The sequence below is a fragment of the Equus caballus genome, chromosome 7, assembly GCF_041296265.1.
Source record: "Equus caballus isolate H_3958 breed thoroughbred chromosome 7, TB-T2T, whole genome shotgun sequence".
NCBI lineage: Eukaryota > Metazoa > Chordata > Mammalia > Perissodactyla > Equidae > Equus > Equus caballus.
The window spans coordinates 18,223,179-18,247,560 of NC_091690.1; the positions used below are offsets into that span (position 1 = coordinate 18,223,179).

The following is a 24,382-nucleotide window of genomic DNA, read 5'->3' on the forward strand; positions in this document are numbered from 1 at the left end:
CAATTATAATTCACAGATTGTGGATGTGTCTGTGTGCACGCGCACGCTAGCGCACGTTTTGCCAGGGTAAACCCACTGCAAGAGTGTAACACCCTTTTAGCGGTAAGTAGTACGACGTCACCATAGTAACAGAAACCAGCGCGCATGCGTCCATTTAAAGACCCGCGGAACTCGAGCCGGCACTCAGCCCGCCCTCTTCCACAGAGCGCTCCGCCTCCGTTCCCCCTGAGACAGCCCCGCGACGCCCAGCGGGATCCAAGTAGCCAATCACCACGCGCGTTTTCCTCGCCGACAGTGACGCGTGCCCCGGTTTTAAAAGCTCGGGGGCGGGCTCCAGGTGTCGCGCACGCGCAGTTGGCCTCTTTCCCCACGCTGGTTCCGCGTCTCCTCAGCCCTGCGCCTCAGCCTGGCCTTAGGTGTCTCGTGTCTGGGGGTGATCTTTGCTGTCGCCGCCATGGGCAAAACTGCGGACTCTCGGAGTCCGGGAGCCCGGCCCGACCCGGTGCGGAGCTTCAATCGCTGGAAGAAGAAACACAGCCATAAACAGAGCCAGAAGAAGCAGTTGAGGAAGCAGCTGAAGAAGCCCGAGTGGCAGGTCGAGCGCGAGGTTATCAGCCACCTCATGCAGAACTACGAGAAGGTGAGGCCGCCGCCGCTCGGGGGGCGGGCCGGGAGCGGGGCCGCGGGTCCCTGAGGTGAGGGGCGGTGGAGGGAAGGGGAACATGCCGTTAGCCCACGGGGTTGGAGAAGGGGTGGGTGAGAGGCCGCCGGGGCCATGTTGAGGTCCCACAGGTGGTCTGCGGGGTGCCACAACCCAGGCCTCGTGACCGTCCTGGCCACTCTTCTGCTCGCCACTCTGTTCTTGAGAAAATGATGGAAATGCCGTGGTGCTGAAGGATAGGGAGATTAATGCGGTAACTTTCAGAGAAATGCTAACGACGGTAATGCTAATAACGACACCTACATTTTTAAGCCGCTCACCATGAGCTTTACGTTAAGTATTTGACTTGATCTGAGGTGTGGGTCTTTTTCTCGTTTTACAGATGAGAACATTGAGGTTCTGGGAGGAATAGAAGCTTGTCCTAAGCTCTTACACTTAGTAATTCCAGGGCCTTTGCTTTTTTTTTTCCCCCCTGAGGAAGGTTTGCCCTGAGCTGACATCTGTGGCCAGTCTTCCTCTATTTTTGTTTTTTTTGTGTGTGAGGAATATTGGCCCTGAGCTAACATCTGTGCCAGTCTTTCTCTCTTTTATGTGGGATGCCACCACAGTGTGGCCTGACGAGCAGTGCTAGGTCCATGCCTGGGATCAGAACCTGCGAACCTAGGGCTGCTGAAGCAGAGCTGTGAACTTAACCGCTACGCCACAGCGCCGGCCCCAGTCTTTCTCTACTTTGTATGTGGGTCGCTGTCATAGCATGGTCACTGACGAGTGGTGTGTCAGCGCCGCAACCGAACCCAGCCGCGGAAGCGCAGCACACGCAACATAACCACTAGGCCACCGGGGCTGGCCCCAGAGCGTTTGCTTTCAACCGTTCTGCCAGAGTTGGATCCCTCTACATCATCCATCCACCTCTGTCTGCCCATCTCATTTTCTCTACTTGCTTTCTGTCCCCATCCAAGAACCAGCGTAGAAAAACTGGACTCCTGGTCTGTCTCTGGTACCTTCCATCCCCACATTGTAGCTGATGTTCCCAGATAAATCTCCCTGTAGTTACCGTTTTGACCTCTTCCCTCCCACTCTCCTTGGAGGCTCTCGGTACCCCTACTTTTCCTTCCCCGGAATCCCATATCTGTTGGCCTTCACCCACCCCCCTCAGCCTCTCAGTGATTGCCCTCTTCTAGTGCAGATAATCAGGGATGTAACACGTGGGACATTTCTGGAATTAAAATCATCACGTGTCATACTGGTATAGCTTTCCTTTAAATGACCCTTAGATCAACCTTAAGGTTAGATAGAGCTTAGAGTTTGTTTTGGGCTTTTGCTTGAAGATGATGATTATTTGACCTTGGCTTTTGCTCACCAAATGAGTGACTTTGGGCAAGTTGCTTGCTCTGTTTGCTTTCCTTTTGTTGTCTTTAAAACACATAATATCTCCCATATAAGTTGTTGTGGTGAGTTAGAATGCATGTAAAGCATTTTGCACATTGCCTGACATGTGTAAATATTCCATATGTTACTTGTATAATTACTACTACTGCTGTATACAGAACACCTCAAGAAGCCATTGTAAAGTAAATTACTATTAGATTGCGTTTTGGACTTTTTTATCTGACTAGAATTGCTTTTAGGGGATATAGCCTCAGCCCGTGCTTTTTCTCGCTCTCTTCTCTTGTGTAATCTCAAGGTTTATTCCTGTGGACCAATGACTCCTTCTTCTTGTATTCTACCCAGAGCTCTTCTGAGTTCCTATCTTTTTTATTTGACTGTGCTGGATGTCTTTACCTAACTGTGTCATAGGGTACCTTAAATGACACAAGTCCAAAACTGAGCTCATTATCTTTTTCCCTCATAACTCAGCAACCTCTCCTAAATTCACAGTCCCGCGTATTAGTTCTCTGTTGCCGCTGTAACAAATTACCACAAACTTGGTGGCTTAAAACAACAGAAATTTATTTGCTCACAGTTCTGGAAGACAGAAGTCTGAAATCAGTTTCACTGGGCTGAAATCAAGGTGTCAGCTGGGCCATGCTCCCTCTAGAGGCTCTCTGGAAAAATCATTTCTTGCCTCTTTTGGCTTCTGGTGGCTCCTTGCATTCCTTGGCGTGTGGCTGCATTACTCCCATCTCTGCTTCCACGGACACATTGACTTCTCCTGGTCTGTATTAAATCTACCTCCACCGTTCTTTTATAAAGACTCCTCTGTTGCATTTAAGGCCCACCCGCATCATCTCCCCATCTCAAGATCTTTAATCACACTTGCAAAGTCACTTTTGCCATTAAGGTAACATTCACAGGTTCCAGGGGTGAGGACATGGACATATTTGGAGACTGTTATTTAACCTACCACATACTAACCCCACCATCTAAGCACTGCTGAGCTAGAAACCTAGGAGTAATCCTAGAGACTTCCCTTTTACCCACTGTTACATCCAGTCAGTCACACTGGTGATCTAGTCTCCTTGTTGAATTTCTCAAATGCTTCTCTGTCCTCATTGCTGTGCCTTGGTTTAGGCCCCATCATATCTTGCCTAGATTACTGCAGTAGCTATTGCTTACAACAGGAGTCAGCAAACATTTTCTGTAAAGGACCAGATAGTAAATGGTTTCAGCTTTGTAGGTCACAAGGGTGGAACTACTCAACTCTGTCAGTGTAACAGAAAAACTGCCATAAAAAAACTTAAATAAATGGATGTAGTTGTGTTCCAGCAAAACTTCAATGACTAAAACAGGTAACTGATATTAGGCCTTGTCCCCCTCTAATCTGTCTTCCATATTGCTGCTAGAATGGAATGATTTTTTCCAAGATGAAAATCCAATCATTTTACTTCTGATTAAAACCCTTCCCTGGCTCACAGTTACTTTCAGGAAAATGGTCAGACACTTTAACATGTCAACACATTCTAGTCCTGGGAAAGCATAAGTTATTTGTGGTCAGATAGACCTGGTTTAAATATCACTCAGTTCAGGTATTGACTGGCCAAGTTTCTTAACTTCTCCATGTCTCAGTTTGTTCATTTGACAGAGATTACTAACCACCCAGTGTTGTGAGGCTCAAATGAGGTGATGTATATAAACCAGGCAGTATGTGATGGGCATACTTGAAAGAACAGCGTGCAGTTTTGTGAATTGGCCATGCTCCTTGATGCTTCTCATCCTGGTACTGATGTTTCCACTTCCTGCAGTGAGCACCCCCATTCCTGCCACTCTAGGGACACCTACTCATCCTTTAAGATTTACCTCTAACTTCTCTTCCTGACCTTCCCAGGTAGAGTTAGGGGCACTGTGTCTGTAGGATTTTGTTCATGCCTTTATTATAGCATTTATCACGAGGCTGTGATGATTGGCTTCTTTGTTTAACTTTAAATCTCCCACTAAACCATGAACCTCTGAAGGTCAGAGACTATTGATACACTCACCTTTGCTGTACCCAGAGACCGGTAACATGGTGCCTGTTGCTGAGTAGAGCTCATTCAGTGTTTGGATGTTGTTTGGTGCACGATGACCTTTTCCATATGGTTTTATTCTGGTTGGTAGCATTAGTCCATTCTTTTTGGTCCCTTGTTTTAATAATAATTACTAACATTTATCAAGCTTTTATACATGTTGGCTTGCCATATCCTCACAACAAACAACCCTATGAGATTGTTCCCATTATAGGGGTGAGGAAACTTTAAGGCACAGCAAGGTTAAAAAGTTAGTAAGTGAAAAAGTTCTGAGCCAGGTAGTCTAGGTCTGATGCCAGAGCTCCAAACCACTACACCTGATTGCATTTCAGTGCACAAATGTTTAAATCCCATCTTTTCACTAAGTTGAAGGCACAGCTTTTTTCCTCTAAGTATAGTTCTATTTTTTTTAATCTTAGAAATATTTTTTTTAAGATTTTGTCCACAAATAAATGTAGTGTGAAATCAAATTGCCAGGGCTACCAATACTACAATACAATCATAGCAGATTTGTTATTCTCTAGGTAGCTAAGGGGCAGACCTTCACCATATGGCTCCTCAGATGGTTGCATTTGTGCATGGAAGTTTTATTACAGCGCTGCAGTACCCAGGTGGTGCTCAGTAGCCTCACTGGTGAAATACTGAACAATTTGATTCAGAAACATTTTGGAAAAATTTGACAGGTACTTGTTGAGGCCTACAAATAATAGAAAAAAAACACGTGTCTGTGTCCTTAGGGAACTGTGATGCAGGTGTGGTAGAGTTGATTCATTTTGACAAATGTTATAATAGTAAATATGTAGAGTGCTGTGGAGTTAGAGGATAGTGTAATGAGGGGGGAAAAAGGTTGAGTTATTCTGTACCACACCTTTTCTGGCCAGATGAATGAGAGAAATGTGTTTCATCTGGAGTGCTCCCCTTTCTCCTGAGGTTGCAGCCTCAGGCCTGGCTTGTGGAGCTGAATGTGGGCTAGATTTCTGCCCCCGTCCCCCTCCCCCCCCACTGCCTCACCAGATGCCTTTGTGGAGTGAACAAACTGTCCAGTGGTTTGTGGTAGCCATGAGTTCTTGAATGATGGGTTCTCCAGATAGAAAAGATTGGCCAGGATATTGTAGGTGGAAGGAGCAACGTGAGGAAATACAAAAAGATGTAAAAATACATGGTGTTGTTTGAGGGGGGAAATAGTCCTTGGAGTGTGGTATGTGTTCCTGAATTGGCTTCAGATGAGGTTGGAGAAGAAGGAAGAAGGTGGATTGTGGATGGCTGTAGTAGGTAGAATAATGGCCTCCTAAAGATCTTTGTGTCCTAATCCCCAAAACCTTACATGGTGTCTGAAGTCATGAGTTTCTGAAGATAAGGTCTTGCCCCCTTCTTCCTGGTGTAAAGAAGGAGACACCTTTACATGGCAAGGGATAATTAAGGTTGCTAACTTGCTGACCTTAAAATAGGGTGATTGATTTGGATTATCCAGGTGGGCCTAATATAATCACTCAAAGGTTCTTAAATGTGGAGGAAGGACGCAGAAGAGTCAGTGTTCAAAGTGCTATGAAGTGAGAGAGACTCGACTGTTCTTTGCTGGCTGGTGTAGGGGAGGAAGACCTTTCCTCTACGTGCTCTGGGTTGTCTTGGCTGGACATCGAACTAAATTGACATGAGACAGAATAACAGAAGAAAATTAAACAAAACTTTATAACGTGTACATGGGAGAGGCTCAGGCAAACTGAGCAACTCACCAAAATGGCTGAAGCCACCACCTTAGATATCATCTTCAGCTAAAGACAAAGGAGGATATTGGGGGAGGTTACCAGACAAGTACAGTAAACAAGAGTAAGATTATTATGCTGATTTAAGTCCTTGCCTTCCGCATTAAGAGTTTCTGAAGATAAGGTCATGCCCCCTTCTTCCTGGTGTAAAGAAGGAGACACCTTTACAGATAGACATTTCCTTTACAAATGTAAATGTCTCTTAACAAAGGGTAAGTAAAGTCTACTTCTCAGAGTTTCTTTCCTGTCTGCAGCTTTTTAAAAGTAAGCAGCCTAAAATATTCCTCATGCCAAAGAGACGTATCTTAGGATGGCCAATTCCAGTCCCCCACACTGGCTTTGAAGATGGAACGGGGGGCCATAAGCCAAGAAATGTGGGCAGCCTCTAGAAGTTGGAAAAGGCAAGGAAATGGATTATGTCCTAGAGTCACCAGAAAGAATGCAGCCCTGCCAACACCTTGATTTTAGCTGAGTGAAACCCATTTTGGACTTTTGACTTGCAGAACTCTAAGTTACTAAACTTATGTTGGTTTAAGTCACTGTTTATAGTAATTTGTTTCAGCAACAGTAGGAAGCTTATCCAGAGGCTGTGTTCAGAGACTTTATCTGGAAGCAGTGGGGAGTCTCTGGGGTCAATTAGAGAACATAGCCAAGCTGTACAGAGTTTGGAGGCTGGGAGACCAGGCAGGAGACTACAGGTATGGTCTAGGTCTTGGATCCTGTGAGAGACAGATTTGGAGATTTATTGGGGGAAAATGTATGTCAGGTGAAGGAAAGGGAACAGGACTAGGGAGGGGAAGAGACGATGCAAGGAGGAGCATGTAGAAAGTCTTCAGGCCAGAGTTGCCCATTAGCGGAATGCCATGTCCTGCAGTCTTACTGCTCCCATGCTTAGTCATTGGGAGCAGGCCAGGGAAGCATGGCTTTTCCAGTGGTGGATCTAGAGGAGTGACTGCTGGCATCTTCAGTCAACTATGCTCCCCACAACGGGATATCTAGGTAGCTTATTTCTAAGGCCATCACATGGGGGGTGTGTGTTGGAGGGGCTGATGGGCAATTGGGGATTGAAGCTTATTGAGAAATGTTGAGCTATTTCTTTTAGTTCACCTGTTTTCACTATTGCTGAATGACTCAACTCCCTACACCTGGAATTCATTTAGACTATTGTTATCAGCTGTGTCGTATAGGAGCCCCTGGACTCTAATCCGAGTTTTTTCCCCCTTAATCATAATTTGGTCTAGTGTGAATTGAGGCAGATTACTCTTTTATCCTGATTGCAATAGGTGGAGCATTCTAGGAAATTTTTTAACCTTTTTCTCCTCCTTTCAGGATGTAAAAGCTTTTTTTCACTTCTGTGAGAAATAAGAGTTGTGAGGAGAGAGTTGTAAGAAGTATAGGAGGGTGTTTAAGTGATATCCACCCTATTCTCCCTCTCTCCCCTTCAACTTTTCCACCAGAGATGGAAAGTCTTCTAACAAGTACAGTCACAGAAAGAAACATCCATTCTTTGCTTTAGGAAGCATGATACAGATTTTAGAGGGAGTGGGAAGATTGGGAAGCGGTAGTGATTTTAAGAAAAGAAAGGAATGAAAGGAAGGGAAAGAGTGTCATTTTGTTTGTAGGAACCATAGCTATTTTCTGCTGTGGCTTCTAAGTGTTCTTTGGAATATAATTGAGAGTGTTCGGGAACAGGCTTGGCAAAGTTTTTCTGTAAAAGGCCAGATAGTCAGTATTAGGCTTACGGTCTCTGTTAGAACTACATAGACAATATGTTGATAAATGGTTCTAGCTGTGCTCCAGTAAAACTTTACAAAAACAGGCAGCAAATTGGATTGGGCTATAGTTTCCTGACCTCTGTTCTAGATCATCAGTGGAGTAAAAATTTCCTTCTGTTTCTTTGGTGACTTCTGAGAATATGTTGTATAGCTTTACATTGTAGTGGCTGATAGAGTGCTGGAACAGTTTCATTCTTTCAAACTTTCTGTCTAGGAGGTTAACAGACTTTAGAGAGATGTGCAGTATTTCGTCTGAGTAGCCTGCTTTGCCTGTACTGTGTCTTTGGCAGGGATTGAAGAGCATGTTGCCCCTCTAGCTTTTTCTGTAAACATTCCATTCTCTGTGAAAACAGCTGTTTAGCTGATATACCACAGGTGCAAGGGTGGACTGCACCATCTTAGTGTCCTGTTTGAGAGATTTACTGTCTAATTGAGGTTCATGAATGGGACAGGGTATTATTCTAATGAACTTTTGTCTTTCTAATGCTAGTACACTGATTCTACCTCCTCTACAATGTTATCTGGAATAATTTGTAGGGATTAAGGCAATGTTTTAATATTTGTGTTTTCAGCCTTTAAAGTTGGAGAATAACCCTGTCTGGGCTACATTCAGAATCTTGGGAAAGATATGTGTAGATGTAAAATGAAATACAAACTGTCATGCCTTTACTGCCTGGGGTGTAATTTAAATAAATGAACCTTACAAATGCAACTTTCTCCTTTTGTGAATCATGAATAATTTGGCAGCATATTCCCAGATCTGAACAGTAGTTCTTGCTTTCAGCATCTGTAATAAAATAATTCTCCTGAGCAGCTGAAATGAAATTCAGAAAATTGGGTTTATGCTAATGAACAACATCAGTAATGGACACTCAGATAATGTAAAGTTAAAGGCCAAAATGTTACTTACTGTGGCTTCAAAAGCATGACAGAGACACTTCCCCTGGTTGTTGTTAAATAACACCCCTCCTTCAGTGTACCCCCAAATAGGTAGTTGTCAGGTTGGATTAATTGTCAGGTTGTATTTCACGTGCCACTGATTTATGGTTAAAACTTTGAAAGGTTTGTGCTAACAAGATATATTTCTCCAACTAACTTCAATCTAGTCTCCAAAGTGTGTAAATAGAACTGTTCTCATGGTGGGCTGTGATTTGTAGTTATTTTGCCCCTATTTCTTAAACTGATATTCCTTGAAGGATGAAGTGAGAGTAAATTTTCTTCCTAACATTGATAATGGCGATGATTTACTGTGTTTCTCACATCTTAGAGGTGATGGATGTTCAGGGTAGTAGTAGTGGCGAGTGTGTGTTTTGTGTGAATGAAGTTTTTTTTACCAGTTGAAATGGTTACAAACTTATATTTTTGATTCATATCATATCAGCTTCCTCGATATTACCTTTCAGAAGGAATGCTTGTTTTTAATTAGAAGTGAAGGTTGAATTCTATACTGCAGTACCAAGGATAAGCTAGGCAAACACAGTGTAGACAAAAAATGATTTTGTTGCGAAACAAATGAATTACACAGTATGTTATTTTGTCTTAGCTGACAGTCTCCTTTTTCTTTTTTTTCCAGATAAATGTAAATGAAATTGCAAGATTTTCAGATTTCCCCTTGTCCAAAAAAACATTGAAAGGTAGGTATATAGCGATCTTGGTGGTGTTGGATTTCATGATGTTTTTTATAAATGGAGAAAGGTTTAGAGAGTTTAACCTGGAAAATCTTTTTTTGGCAAATAATTTGGATATTGTGAAAACCTATAACAAGAAAATAATTAATTTGAGTTTTGCCAGTTGGTCATTCTCATTTTTTCTGGACTGTTGAGAGAATACTGGTAAAAACGATGCCGGGGGCTCTGAATAATTAAAATGAAATCTAATTATGTTAGCTAAAATAAGAGAACAAACAAAAATGTGACATCTTTTGTGTTAGTTTGCTAAGGCCACCAGAATAAAATACCACAGACTGGGCGGCTTAAACAAACAGTTCTGGAGGCTGAAATTCCAAATATCAGGATGCTGGCACAGTTGGTTTCCTGAGGCCCATAACGGAAGGATCTGTTCCAGGCCTTTCTCCTTGGCTTACAGATGGCCCCCTCCTGCTGCCGCTTTACCTGGTTGTCACTCTGCAGTCACACCCCTGGTGTGTCTGTGTGTGTCCAAATTTCCCCTTCTTATAAGGACACCAGTCAGGTTGGATTAAGGCCCACCCTAATGTGTTCGTTTTAACGGTAATCACCTCTTTAAAGGCCCTGTCTCTGAATACAGTCACAATCTCAGGTACTGGGGGTTAGGGCTTCAACATATGAATTTTGGGGTGGGCAAGGGGGCGGAACAGTTCAGCCATATTTTCTAAAGTGTCATTCTCCTCCCCTCCACATATCAGGTTTGCAGGAAGCCCAGTACCGTTTGGTAACCGAGATACAGAAGCAGACCATTGGATTGGCTTTGCAAGGTAAAGATGTTCTTGGAGCTGCCAAAACTGGATCTGGCAAGACTTTGGCTTTCCTTGTTCCAGTAAGTAGTTTATTCATATTGGGTCAGATCCTCTGTGATTTTAAAACGTTCTGTGCCTAGATAGAAATAATTACATAAAGAGTTGTTTCATGTTGGATTTCCCTAGCTAGAATGCAAACCTTATCAGAAAGGTGCCACATCTGTCTTCTTGTCCACCATATTCACCAGGTCCTAGCACAACGCCTTGCACATGATGGGCACTCAATAACTTATTGAACGAATGAATGATTGTGCTCTGACAAGCCCTTATAGTCCTGAAGGATGTTGGGTATTCCAGGGTGGCGGGTCAGAATTGTTCTGCTTTGCTGTAAGACTGATGGGGAAAGCTGTTTCTGTTCTCACCTGTGCAAACCTGCCAGTCACATTTATACTTGCCACTTGTTTAGGATAAAGCTGAAATATGCTCACTCTAAGGAGATGGGGTCATTTGTTGAGAATTTTCTGAGACATTGATATCTGTTCTTTATGGTAGTAAAACAGTAGAGCCTCTTAGGATTTCACTAATATCTCAGTTATGCAGTTGGTTTCATAATTTTTTAATTTGTACTTGTGAAAAATAATTGGCTCAGAAAAATCACATTTGAGTTTTTGTTTCAAGTACTGCAAAACCATTTTTCTCTTAAATCTTTATTTTTTATAACAGTGTCTCTGTACAAGTAGAAAACTTAGTCACTATATAACTGTAGCAGTAACACAGGTGAAAGTTTATAGTAATGTGGTTTCTGTTCAGATACTGGTGACAGATTTTTTTCTGAAATCTATTTAATGGCCTGTGGGCTGCACATACCTTTCACTGATCACTGGTCTCTTGGTGCCATGGCTCTGGCAGCAGTTGAGCTGCCATGGGGCTTCTTTTCCTTTTTCTCTTGAATTGGGGGAGGATACTTCTGGTGGGAGAAAGAAAAAGGAAAAAGCAAAATTTCTTCTTTCTAATTGGATAAAACTTGTGACTGCTATGCCTTCTTGGAAGGTGCTTTTGATTTGGAGGATCAAGATGGAGATTCAGGGATCAAAAAGCTACCTTCTCTAAGGACTTATTGAACATGAATTTGCTGTCTCTTTTGAGGTACTGGAAGCCTTATATCGCCTGCAGTGGACCTCAACAGATGGGCTGGGGGTTCTGATAATATCACCTACAAGAGAATTGGCCTATCAGACCTTTGAAGTTCTCCGAAAAGTAGGAAAGAATCATGACTTTTCGGCTGGTCTCATCATTGGTGGAAAGGTTTGCCTTTTTGTCTTTGTCTGTGCTTCTTTCCTTCTCTATTACATTGGAGCACTGTAGCAGTTGACAGGGAAGAGGTGGAGATTTCATCTAAACAGGTTGGCCCCCTAGATGGTGGCTGGTAGCATCCTGATGCGGTCACTGTCGTCTAGAGTCTGCTCATCAGTTTTGCAGGTCCAGAAAGTCCATTTTGTCAGGGTATCTGAATTGATCAGGTTCTCTGAAGACTAATCTACTCTAACCAACCTGAAAATCTATTTGTGTATTAACATTGGGAAAGCTACCATTTCAGTATGTGAACTAGTTCCTTTTAATAAGGTATCTAAGAGATTGAGTAATTCACAACAGGCTGAATCAGCAGCAGAAGAAAGGAAGATAGTTTTGAGGAATGTTTAAGTCTTGGTAAAACCTCAGCTTTTGCTGCGCTTTGTAGTACACCTGAAATGCTTGAATCTGATAGTCTCTTCTAGACTGAGGATAAATACTTTAATTCTTGAATTTATATGCAAACATAGACCAAAAAAAGTAGAGCATCACAAACCCTCATATATTCATGTCACCCAGGTTTAACAACTAACAGTCTGTGGTTCTTGTTTCAGGGAGAGAACTTCTAGAATGTCAAATGCTCAGCTCTTTTTTTTTTCAGTCCACAAAGTGCAATGAGTGTTGTCAGAGAACCTGTTCAATGCCCCTTGGTCCTGACTTAAAGAATGGGAATAATTCCAGTTTTTAAGTTGGTTCTGGTCAGCTTAATAGGAAATCAAGACTTGGAGCATTCATACGATATTTTTCTTGGCCTCAGAATCCTAGGTATGATTAAGAATCTAGAGGAACTCTGAACTCTTACTTCTTGACTAAGTTCTTTTGTTTGGGCCAGAAATTTGGATGTGCTGCAGAAATAGAAGGGAGAAATTACCTTTATTTCTGGAGTGTCTGCATTGTATGATAAAATGCCACATGCATATGGCTTTTATACACAGTTTTGATACGCAGGCTGCTCAGTGATGTGTCTGTGTAATCAAAAGAAACAACTGTTTTCAGGATCTGAAGCACGAAGCTGAGAGGATCAATAACATAAATATACTCGTTTGCACACCGGGTCGGCTCCTTCAACACATGGATGAAACAATATGTTTTCATGCTACCAATCTCCAAATGTTAGGTGAGTCTAATGAATTTTTAATGAAAAAATCAGACTTAGGAGAGAGCCCTCATAAATTTTGACAGAAATGTTTTATTGGATAAATATTTTGATTAAAAACAGTCTGAGAAATAACTTGAAACAATTTTTTGGCATATGTGTTCTAAACTCGGAGAGTACAACTAGACTTTTTAAAAATCAAAATAGAAGGATATAAGCACTCTTACATGTGAAATTAGACACTTCAGTATTTGAGTTTTACCTTTTAAGAAACATCACTTCTGATATTACCTAATGTGTGTTTCTTAAATCAACTTTTTATTTTGGAAAAATTCTGGATTTATAGAAAATTTGCAGTAATAGTAGAGTTCCTGTGTGCCCGTCCCCCAGTTTCCCCTAGTGTAACACCTTACATAACTATGATACCTTTGTCAAAACCAAGATTAACATTGATGCATTATGTAAATTCCAGACTTTATTTGGATTTTACCTGTTTTTCCACTAATGTCCTTTTTGTGTTCCAGGATCCAGTCCAGGATTCCACATTGCATGTAGCCTAATGTATATTTTAAATATTGCAGTTCAATTTACATTTTCCCTTTTTAGTTCTTGATGAAGCAGATAGAATCTTGGATATGGGCTTTGCTGATACCATGAATGCTATTATTGAAAATCTTCCCAAGAAACGTCAGACTTTGCTTTTCTCAGCTACACAAACCAAATCTGTAAAGGACCTTGCACGCTTGAGTTTGAAAAACCCTGAGTATGTCTGGGTTCATGAAAAAGCAAAATACAGGTGTGTACTATTTGGAACCATATTTGATTCCATCAAGAATTAGTTTTCTCTTTTTAGTTTAAGAAGTTGATATTTCAAATTGATATTTTCTAGGAAATGAAATGTTATTTTACGTGTTATTAGATATGCGAAGCATAGTAAATGTATTAGTAAAAATTATTTAAATTCTTGATACACCTTTAAATATGAGAAGACTCGAATGCAGTATTTTCTAAAATGTGGTCTGGGGATCAAGTATGTTTCCCTAAGATGTTAAAAGGTATTTATTTACCACTATCTCCCCATAAAATGGAGATGGATGGATTCTAGGAGGATGCATTCCTGGATAGATAAAAAGCAAATGCTGAGTTAAAGTAGAAGTTTTCTTTAAGACTTCCCAGAACCTTTAATATTTTCATGGATGCTGATTTTTCCAAAGCAATAGGAGATGAATATAGCTTTCTGCATTTACCAAAATTATTTGGGTACAGAGCCATTCTTTTTAGCTGCATTATGCAGGACTAGTGTGCTATGGAACACATTTTATCAAATGCATTAATATTTAGCAAAATACCTTCTGTTGAAAATACTCCAACAACTCTTTTGTTCTGGTATCTCTGAAAACCAGAGAGTAAGATATGTATGTTTGTGACAGTAAAAAGTGTGTGTGTGGGTGAGAGAGAGAGAGAGAGAGAGATGTGTAAGTAAGTTGGGAAATGTTTTAAAGTGGATTTTGATATCACAACTGGAAGTGTCCGTATGTTTGGTATGAATAATTGCAGACTGTGGACATACTTGACTTACAGAAATGTATTCCAGTGAATATAAGTTGAATCTGTGTTGAAGATCTCAGTATGAATTCAATCCTACCATTATTTCTATCTTAAAACTTTCATTTCTTGTTATGAGATGTTAGACTAAAAAGAGATTGGGAAAATGAATTGGGTTATCCTGTTGGAAAGTCTTTAAATACGGGGAATATGGGCATTCAGGCCCACCTTGACCTTGTTAACCAACAGATGTCTACGATTTTTAAAATGCCTGAGAAGAGGCCAGACTCTATACTTCCAGGGCATCCTAATGGATAAACTTTGGAGAATCAGTACTGGTAGCTTTGGTTATCAAAAACTCTGGAATGGAATAACAAGGGATACTTGAGGTGTAGTTTCCTTCTTGGCTTACTGTTGAGGAGACATTGGTCTTATAAAGTTGTGTTGAGATGGCTATTGAAATTCTTGGTACAATTAGTTTGATAATGTAGAGACTATCTAGGTCTTTTGATTTTCTTCTATGTGCTGTTTGCTTCAGCCTATTTTCAAAACTCACTAGTGTCTTTAGCAGACAATAAATTTTCTATCATTAAATGGTCTCTAAAACCTTTTATAATTTATGTAAGTTGATTGTACATATTATCCCTGTTCCCATTTCTTAGATAATAAGAGTTGATTATTATCTGTAGGTCATAGAGTTAGAAGAAAATGAAGCCAAAGACTGCTGATTTTGTAAATGACTTCCAAAATGCAGTTCCATCACTTGTGTAAAAAAAAAAAAAAAAAAAAAAAACTTTCAGAAAACATTTTAGAAGGCAGATATTTAATGACATAATTTATGAAACTGCAGTTATGATGACTGCAGTACTCTGTAATTTCAAATTCACCGGAAGCACTATAAAAAGCAGATGCTGTTGTGAATTTTGAATTTTCCCATTTTAGCGCCTTAACAATTTGGTTAATATACCATGAGAGATTATAGTCAAGAATATTTTAAGGCATTATAGAATATTTACTCTCAAATTGTGAAGGACCAGGAAAATCAAAATCGGGTCTTTCTGAAGTTGTATGTGAGAGTATACTTAGAAGAAGTACACCACTGTGTTTTCTTTGTTACTATATGTAGTGAAATGGTGCTTCTGATTTTTTTTTTAAGAAAAAATAGTTCTCTTTGGGCCATAGTAATTTGTCATGTTTTACAATGAATATAAGTTGGATTCTGTGATGAATTATGAAACATTTCAAGTTTGAGATCGATATTTTGAGCTTCTGTTACTAGGTGCGTACAAATTTACTATTATATTTCCTGTTAATTTGAATCATTAATCATTATGAAATGTTCCTCTTTATTTTTACTAATACTTTATGCCCAAAAGTCTAGTTTGATATTAGTTTACCTATAGCAACTTTCTTTTGATTAGTGTTTCCATGGTGATTCTTTTTGTACCTGTTACTTTCTACATTGTGAATGCCCTTATATTTTAGATTTGTCTTTGTAGGCAGCATATGATTCTATTCTTATCTGGTATGATGATTGCTTTTTAACTGGAGGATTTTGTTTATTACATTTAACTTACCCTATTAGTATTTAAGTCTCTTTATTCTTCCTATTGTGCCTTCATTGTCAGATATTTTAATTCCACACATATTTTGAACCCTATAAGCCATTATGATTATTGTTTGAAACGTCAGTATGTGTTTAGACTTACCCAAATACTTATTCTTTCTGTTGTTCTTATTTCTTGTGCTCAAAGAATTCCTTTTTAATTCAGGTTTACTAGTGAAAAACTCTGTTTTGACTTTCCTGAAAACCTCCTTACTTCATATTCATTTTTGAAGGATATCTTGGCAGTGTTTCTCTTTTCATTTCAAAGATGTTTCTGTTGCAGTCTAGTTCCCATTATTTCTATTAAAGTCAGCTGACAGTTCTCTTGTTCCTTTGAAGGTAATTTGTGGTTTTTTAAAGATTTTCTTATCTTTAGTTCTTAGCAAAACCATGAAGATGTTTTCTCTGGCAGGCACATGTGGTAAAGACAGATTACCTTGCTTTGGGCTGTCCTTTTAGACTTTGGGCCATGCTGTTTCTCTTTTGTCCTTAGTCGTGGGATATAGCCCTGACTCAGAGGGCATAGCCTTTCTGAGGGTCTCAACGGAAAGATGGGGCTCTTTACCAGAGCCCTTCCATCTTGACAGGTTCTGTCAACTTTGTAGCACTGTGAGACTGCCAGGATCTCTGCTCAGCTCTGTAGCTTCCCAGTTATTGCTGCTTGCTTGTTTTCGTTCATTTTGCCATGTGTGAGCTGACGTGTTTAGGCCTAAGGCTGCTACTTGCTATGTTGCAAGTCAGCAGATGCTTTGAGAGAGAAGTGGAGGTTAATATGGGGCTTGCCTCAGGGCGTTTCCGTTTTTTCCTTTAGTACCTCGAGTCCTGGCTGCCTTGGTTGCTTTCTGATGCCTTCAGTTTTTTTGCTTTATATATATATATATATCATCCAGCTTTTATAGTTAATGCTCTAGGCCAAAGGAGTAATCTGATACAAACAGCCCCTTGATGGCAGGAACAATAACTTTTTAACCTTATAATTTTAGCAGTTGATTATTGCCTAGATCCGTTTCGTTAGGATTTGCAAAATTGCTATATACTGATTCTGTTATTTCTTAACTGAAATACTTTATATCAAAAAGCTTTCCCAAAACAACTACTTGATTATCTGAGATACTGTTCTTACAGGAAGGTCAGACTACCAGAATACATGTTTCATTCTCTTTATTCACCAGTTTTTAGACTAATTAGTTGGTTCCCCAGCATTTTCCAAATGTGAGCAGTATTTTTTAAAATTAAAATGAACTCAGACTTACCGACATTTAATAAATAATGATTTAATGATATTAATGCATACATTTAAACATACTATCTTGTTTGCCCTTCAGTCAATAGGAATTATTACTGCATTTTTAATACTCAAATTGCCTTGCATCATCCCAAACTTGGCTAGAAGGACGTTCTTCAGGTTAACTGAATCCCTTAGACACATACCTGGGAGTCTTTGGCTTCCTTCCTTTCTGGTCTTCTAGGTTCATCTTGTTTCCACCCCATATAAAATCCTTTTAGCAGATTATTGTATTTAGAAATCATAGTCTAGGTTCTAGTGGGATGGTCATTGTGCTCAGGCTTTTGAGTAGACAGATTTTTCTTTTTTTAAAAGAGAAAATGCATCATGAGTTGGTGTTTACAAATCAAAGATAAGATTACAACCTTTTACTTAGTCTCTTTTGATTTATATTTTTTTCTTGTGCTAAACATCTTTATCCCTAATGCCTTTTATTTATTTGTTCCATTTATCAGTTTATCAAAAATAGTTTTAGGATAATATCAATATTATTGCTAATGATATGATTACTTATGAAGGTTTAAGATTCCTTTGCATTTCTTTTCTTCCTTAGGTATCCCAGTAAGAATGTAGCAGATTCTTTTGAAATTTCTCTGTCATTAAGCTATCAACTTGAAATATCTTTAGGCTCATTTGTTTTTCTTTTTAAAAAAATTAAGTTTAGGGGCCAGCTCGTGGAGTAGTGGTTAAGTTCATGCACTCTGCTTCAGCAGCCCAGGGTTTGCAGGTTCAGATCCCAGGTGTGGACCACTTGGCAGCGGCTGTGCTGAGGTGGCATCCCATGTACAAAATAGAGGAAGGTTGGCATAGATGTTAGCTCAAGGCCAATCTTCCTCACAAACAAAAAAGAAAAAAATTTTTAATTCATTCTGTTCCATGTATTTCCTGGTGGGTAACCAATTTAGTTTTTGGTTTGCCTGCCTGTATTTTTTTTTTTTTTTTTTTTTTTTTTGCTGAGGAAGATTTTCCCTCAGCTAACATCTGCTGCTGATCTTCCCTTTTTTGTATGTGAGCCGCTGCCACAGCATGGCCACTGATGGGTGAGCGGTATGGGTCTGCACTTGGAACTCAACCTGGGCTGCAAAGCAGAGCACACCAAACTTCACCACCAGGTTGCTGGGGCTGGCCCTGTCTGCCTCTGTCTGTATTTAAAATAAAAAAAGCTGCACAGGGATGCCTATGTGTGTGAATGTGTGCATATAATATATATATTTGTGTAGCTCTGCCCTGATAAATGGTACCAAATTCTGTGTACTGTTCTGTTCTTTGCTTCTTTCAGTTAATGGTATATTCTAGCAATCACTCTGCAGCACTATATGGATAGATTCTTCATTCCTTTTGTACAGTTGCGTGATACTTAATTGTGTGGATATACAGTGGTTGATTCCACAAGTTCCCTACTGATGAACATAATGGTTTTCTTTTCTTTTTTGGGTTTATAAATAATGCCATATCTTTGTTTTTTTTTAATCAGTATTTTTGGGAAGAGAATCCTAAAAGTAGGTTTATTAGTTCAAATAGTAAATGTATGTGTATGTCTCTCCAACATTTTATCATGAGAAGTTTCCAACATGCAGCACAATTGAATTTTACAGTGAATACCTTATACTTATCACCTAGATGATACCTAATAATAGCATCCATGTACTGTCCATTTGTCCCCCCCCATTCATCAACCCATTTTGTTTTTGATGCATTTCAAAGTAAATTGCAGATCTGTATACTTCCTCTAAATACTTCAGTTCATATGTCACTAGAATTGAGTGTTTGTATAGATTTTCTTTATTGACATTTTGCATACAATGAAATGAACAAATTAAGAGTACATTTGCTGAGTTTTTTGGTAAATGTGTGTATCCACGTAACCCTTATTAAGATGTGGCACATTATCATCAGCCCAGCAAGTTCCTTCGTGCCCGTCAGTTGATCCCTGACCCTACCCTTTCAGAGGCGACCACTATTGTTTTTTTTGCTGAGGAAGATTCACCCTGAGCTAACATCTGTTGCCAGTTCTCTCTCTCTCTCTTTTTTTGATGAAGAAGATCAGCCCTGAGCTAACGGCTCTTGCCAGTCTTCCTCTTCTTGCTTGAGGAAGATTGTTACTGAGCTAACATCTGTGGTAGTCTTCCTCTATTTTATATGGGATGCCACCACAGTATGGCTTGGTGAGTGATGCTGGGTCTGCACTTGGGATCCGAACCTGTGAACCCTGGGCTGCTGAAGCGGAGTACGCAAACTTATCCCCTATGCCCCTGGGCCAGCCCCACCAGTTCTCTTCTTTTGCTTGAGGAAGATTAGCCCTGAGCTAACATCTGTGCCAGTCTTCCTCTATTTTGTATGTGGGTCACTGCCATGCATGACTGACTAGTGTTGTAGGTCTGCGCCTGGAGTCTGAACCTGTGAACCTGGGCCCCTCAAGCAGAGCGTGCCAAACTTAACCACTATGGCACAGGGCCGGCCCCCATTGTTTGTATTTTTGATATGTAATCTGGAAGGGATTTTGAATGTATTTCAGTCGTGTGAATAGAGAAGTTTTCTTCTGGGGTATGTGTGTATATGAGAAATTTGTTCAAGAGGCAAGCCACTTAGTAACATTTGTTCTTTTTCTTTTGTCTGGATTTCAAAGTTAGCAATGTGGCATATTTTTAATGTTTTTCCTCCTTTTATTTCCATAAGCACCCCTGCTACTTTGGAACAGAACTACATAGTTTGTGAGCTACAGCAAAAAATAAGTGTGCTATATTCCTTTCTGAGAAGCCACCTGAAGAAGAAAAGTATTGTATTTTTCTCCAGTTGTAAAGAGGTATTGAATGTTTATTTTTCTTAAGTTGTTCGTGTTGTCGTCCCTTTTAAAATATCAAATTTCAGTTAGATAGATAATTCTTTTCTAGTAAATACTAGTAAATCTAGTGCTAGATGTGGTGAGGGATCTGTAGATAATGAGAATCCTGTCTTTGTTTTAAAGGAACCTGTGGATGAGATTTTAAGCTTAATACGGGGAAAAAACTGTCAGTTTTTACTTTAGTATTGTTAGCATCTAGCACAACACTTAGAGCATAGCAGGCCTCAAATATTGGTAGAATGAACAATTGAATGGCTAGACTATACCAAAGGTCTTTATAATCTGACACCCACTTACCCTCCATGAATACTGAAACAAACATGCCGTTTATTTCCATGCCTCCGTATCCTTGTTTATGCTGATCTCTGGAATGCCCTGTCTGCATCCCTTCACCCTAATTCTGGGGGAATATTTAGTGTCTTTTCAGGCTAAGCTCAGGTGTGACACTTGGAAGTCCTTTTCTGACACTCCCAATCTTCTTGTTACAATCATCTCCCTCTCCTATCCTTCTGTAGTGTATCTTTATTTAGTTAATAAACATCTCTTTAACACTAGCCGTGTGCCCCATGTGCTACAAATAAGGGATTCAGTAACTTAGTCTCTTCCCTTAAAAAGAAGGAACTGTGGTTGATTTGTGTCACTTTTCCTCTACTAATTTCAGATTGCCTGATGACATATGGTTGGTATATAGTAGATCGATTCTAGATGTACAGCTTTTGGAATAGCTTAGCATGATAAATATGTAGGTAAGTTTCCGTCCAGCTTATGTGGAAGAGAAGTAGTGGTCTTTGTATTGTTGGGGGAAAGCACAGGACCCCATTATTTTACCATGTAAAGAATGACTTCAGAATTCTGTTAGTTTTGGTCCTATTTTTAGATTTTTAGAACTTTACACCTCCTGAAGAAGGGATGTTTTTGGTATCTACATGCAAGGAAATAAGTTTGAGTTCATATTTAAAGTTTCTACTCCATAATATTCTGGTTTCCCTCTTATCACAGTGGACAGTGTCCTTGCTTGTATCTATGACCAACTCTTCTACATGTGTTCCAGATCCTGTCCTCTCACCTGCATGAGGCCTTGGTTACTGCAAATACCCTCTCTCCTGTTTTCTTATTATTCCTGAATATTGTCCATATTAAGAATAAAAAACAAATCTCATGTCCCTTTCTGGTCACTGCCTCTCTTCCCTGCTCTTCTTCATAGCAAACTTTCAAAGATTTATCTCTACTAGCTGAATCACTGCCTCATCTTCTCTCCTCAGCCCTCTTCTGAATTTAGCCCTTATGAAGAGATGCAACTTGTCAGGGTCAGTGGTCAGTCATTAGTCCTTATCTTAGTTGACCTCTCAGAAACGTTAATATAGTTGCCCATTCCCTCCTTCTTGAAACACTTTTTTAAACTTCTGTGAGTCCTCAGTCACCTCTTTCTTGCTTTATGACTCTTCTGTTAACCTCCTTTGCTGGTTCTCCTCTGCATAACCACTACAATTTGGAGTGCCTTGGACCTCTGTACTCTGCCTTTTTTCATCTATACTCTTCCTAGATAACCTCTTTAGTTTCCTGGTTTTAAATGCCAGCTGTATTCTAACAATTGACAAATCCACATCTCAAGCCCTGACCCCTTTTCTGAGCCCCCGACTTGTATATCCACTCCATTACTAGATATTTCCAGTTGAGTATCTAGAGGGCATCTCAAATTTAACATAGGAAAAATAGTTTAAGATTTCCTGTCCCTAAGATTTACTCCCTCCAACTCTTCCCCATCTCAATAAATGAATCCTTAATTCTTACCTGTTTTCATCCCATATTCAATCTATTGATAGCTCTTATTAGCTCTACCACTGCTCACCACACCTCATGCTAGTTTAGTCTGAACCATGCTTAACTTTCTCTTACTCCTGGTTAGTCTCTTCATCCCCTTACTTTGTTTCCTACAGTTATTTCACGTGAGAGCTGGAGTGATCTTTGAAAAGTAGAACTAGAATATGTCACTGCCTTGCTTCAAATCCTCCAATAACTTTTTCTATAAATTTAGTATTTAAACTCCTTAGTTAGAACTTATATGGCTTTATTCTATATATGTCTTCCATCTCAGCTAGTTTTTTCAGGGGTGGAATTCAAAGTTAGTCTTGTCTTGATTCAAGAGATGTAGAAAGTTTTCGTGGACTGAATTTATACTTCTTCCATTTCCGTACAGAACTTTTCTGAGGCTGGTTTGCCTAAGAGTGCATCTGTGGTCTGCAGGTTCTTTTCCAATCTCCCCTTTCATGGTAGCCCTTTTTAAAACTTTATAAAAGAAAGGCATGAGTCCGTCTATCTCTATTGGTGCCTCGTCTCAGGACTAGAGAACCTTCCTGGCACCAGATTGCTGTTCAGAAAGTGAATGATTCTGATAGATGGGTAACAAGTCATTTTGCAGTTGAGTTGGTTTCCCATTCTTTACTTTCAACAAAATTTGAAGGAAGACTTAATGGAGTTATTAGCTGATAGAATTGTTTGTAATCTGGGCCCAGCCCAGTGGCACAGCGGTTAAGTGCACATGTTCCACTTGGGCGGCCTGGGGTTCGCCACTTCAGATCCCGGGTGCGGATATGGCACTGCTTGGCAAGCCAGGCTGTGGTAGGCGTCCCACATATAAAGTAGAGGAAGATGGGCATGGATGTGAGCTCAGGGCCAGTCTTCCTCAGCAAAAAGAGGATTGACAGCAGTTAGGTCAGGGCTGATCTTCCTCAAAAAAAAAAAAATTATTTGTAATCTGTCATGGTTTTGAAATATTTTATAGGAGTTCAAAGAGTTAACAATCCCTCTAGTCCATTTTCTGTATTTTCATGAAGAGATTTTTCTTAACATCTATGTTAGAAAGAGAAAATAGGAATAAAATGATGTTGTACTCTGCCTTAGTCTGGCAATCAGTAGTATTCATTTGTGAATATATAAACTAAAGGGAAATAAAACAAAACTATAACAATCAGCTCATCTAGTCTGTATATTAAGAGATGTATTTACAATAAAATTACTTTCTGTATAACAGTTTTTTTAAAATCAAATTCTAACTTGTTTGGTCAGTTTTATATTAATAATGGTAATAAAGCTCAGTCTGAGAAGAAAATTTTTAGTGCAGCTTCATGACCACAGGAAATTTAAAAAAAGTTAAAACTGATTTACGTAGTTTTGTTGTAGAAAATCATGAAGTGTGATAAGGTAATAAAAGACTTTCAAGCATAAAACTGGTAAGATAAAGTTCTGTGGGATTAGGAAATAGAAAAGAGTTCAAAGAGGAAAAGAAATGATGTAAAATTTCTTTTAGTTTCTTCACATTTTGTTTATTTTTTTAAAAGACTTTATTTTTATTTTTGTTTTTTTTAAAGATTGGGACCTGAGCTAACATCTGTTGGCAATCTTCATCTTTTTTTATTTTCTTCTCCCCAAAACCCCTCAGTACATAGTTGTATATTCTAGTTGTAGCTCCTTCTGGTTCTGCCATATGGGATGCCGCCTCAGCATGGCTTAATGACTGGTACTTAGTCTGCACCCAGGATCTGAACCGGCAAAACCCCAGGCCACCTAAGTGAAGCCTGCGGACTTAACCACTCGGCCCCGGGGCTGGCCCCTGAAAGGCTTTATTTTTTTAGAGCAGTTTAGGAGCAGCAAAATTGAGAAGCCCTCTCCTGCACATGCATAGCCTCCCTCCTTATTTTTACATATTTTTAAAACAATTAGTTGTGGGTATCAAATTGCTCTGCTGTTTAGATTCTATTGGATACATTTATAAAAGGTTTTAAGTATTTATTTTAAAATATCAATATTTAATATATACCTGAAATTATATTATTTGCAATCACTTAAATTTGGAAAACTGTCAGATGTCAACTTAAAAATGTAAGGGGAGCGTATTTTTTCAAAATTCTTTGAGGAAATAATGTGAGCAAAATGTTTGAGGACCACAACTCTAGACTACATTCTAGATTTCTAGAGAAATCTCTTTATTTTTTTTAACTGGTGAAACTTGTGTTCCGTATTACATTTTCGCTATTCATCTATAAGCTTACTTTATGCTGTAATCCAGAAATACCAAGCTCATTTTTCTGATTATGCCTAGGTTCAGTATCTGTATCGAGTGTTCTGCCGGCTGCGTCCTGGTGTTTCTATACTTGCCCTCCATGGTCGACAGCAGCAGATGAGAAGAATGGAAGTCTATAATGAATTTGTTCGCAAGAGAGCTGCAGTACTCTTTGCTACTGATATTGCAGCCAGGGGCCTGGGTAAGAAAACTTAAGAGCAAATATTCTGTGATCGTGGGAAATATAGCTTGCTTATAAACGGGTGTATTTTGGGAATTCAAGTAGTTTGACTCAAATAATTGGGCTTTCTTTTCTTATAAGAGAAAAATAGGTAAATTGATAACTGAGATGATTAACATTGAGGATATGTCAGTGAAAATTTTCGTATTTTCCTCTTTTGTGCTCTTATTATTTCATGATAGTAATTGTATCATAGAATCCTGAGGAGCCTACAAAATCAAAGGAGGATTAAAGGTTTAAAGATATGAAAAAAAAAAAGCCCCGTTTCTTTGAAAATTGGA

At 39.5% G+C, this 24,382-nt stretch overlaps 1 protein-coding gene across 2 annotated transcripts in view; it reads left to right on the top strand.

Annotated features, from left to right (window-relative positions):
* Positions 1–296: 296 nt before the first annotated feature.
* DDX10 (DEAD-box helicase 10) overlaps positions 297–24,382 on the top strand; it is a 275,119-nt gene continuing 251,033 nt past the window's right edge. For both annotated transcript variants that reach the window (XM_070273597.1, XM_001499568.6), the window contains exons 1-8: positions 297–640; positions 9,216–9,276; positions 10,026–10,156; positions 11,223–11,381; positions 12,423–12,543; positions 13,129–13,318; positions 19,635–19,761; positions 23,900–24,062. In XM_070273597.1, the coding sequence (XP_070129698.1) occupies positions 455–640; positions 9,216–9,276; positions 10,026–10,156; positions 11,223–11,381; positions 12,423–12,543; positions 13,129–13,318; positions 19,635–19,761; positions 23,900–24,062 (1,138 nt within the window). In that variant the 5' untranslated portion in view covers positions 297–454. The remainder of the gene's footprint in view (positions 641–9,215; positions 9,277–10,025; positions 10,157–11,222; positions 11,382–12,422; positions 12,544–13,128; positions 13,319–19,634; positions 19,762–23,899; positions 24,063–24,382) is intronic.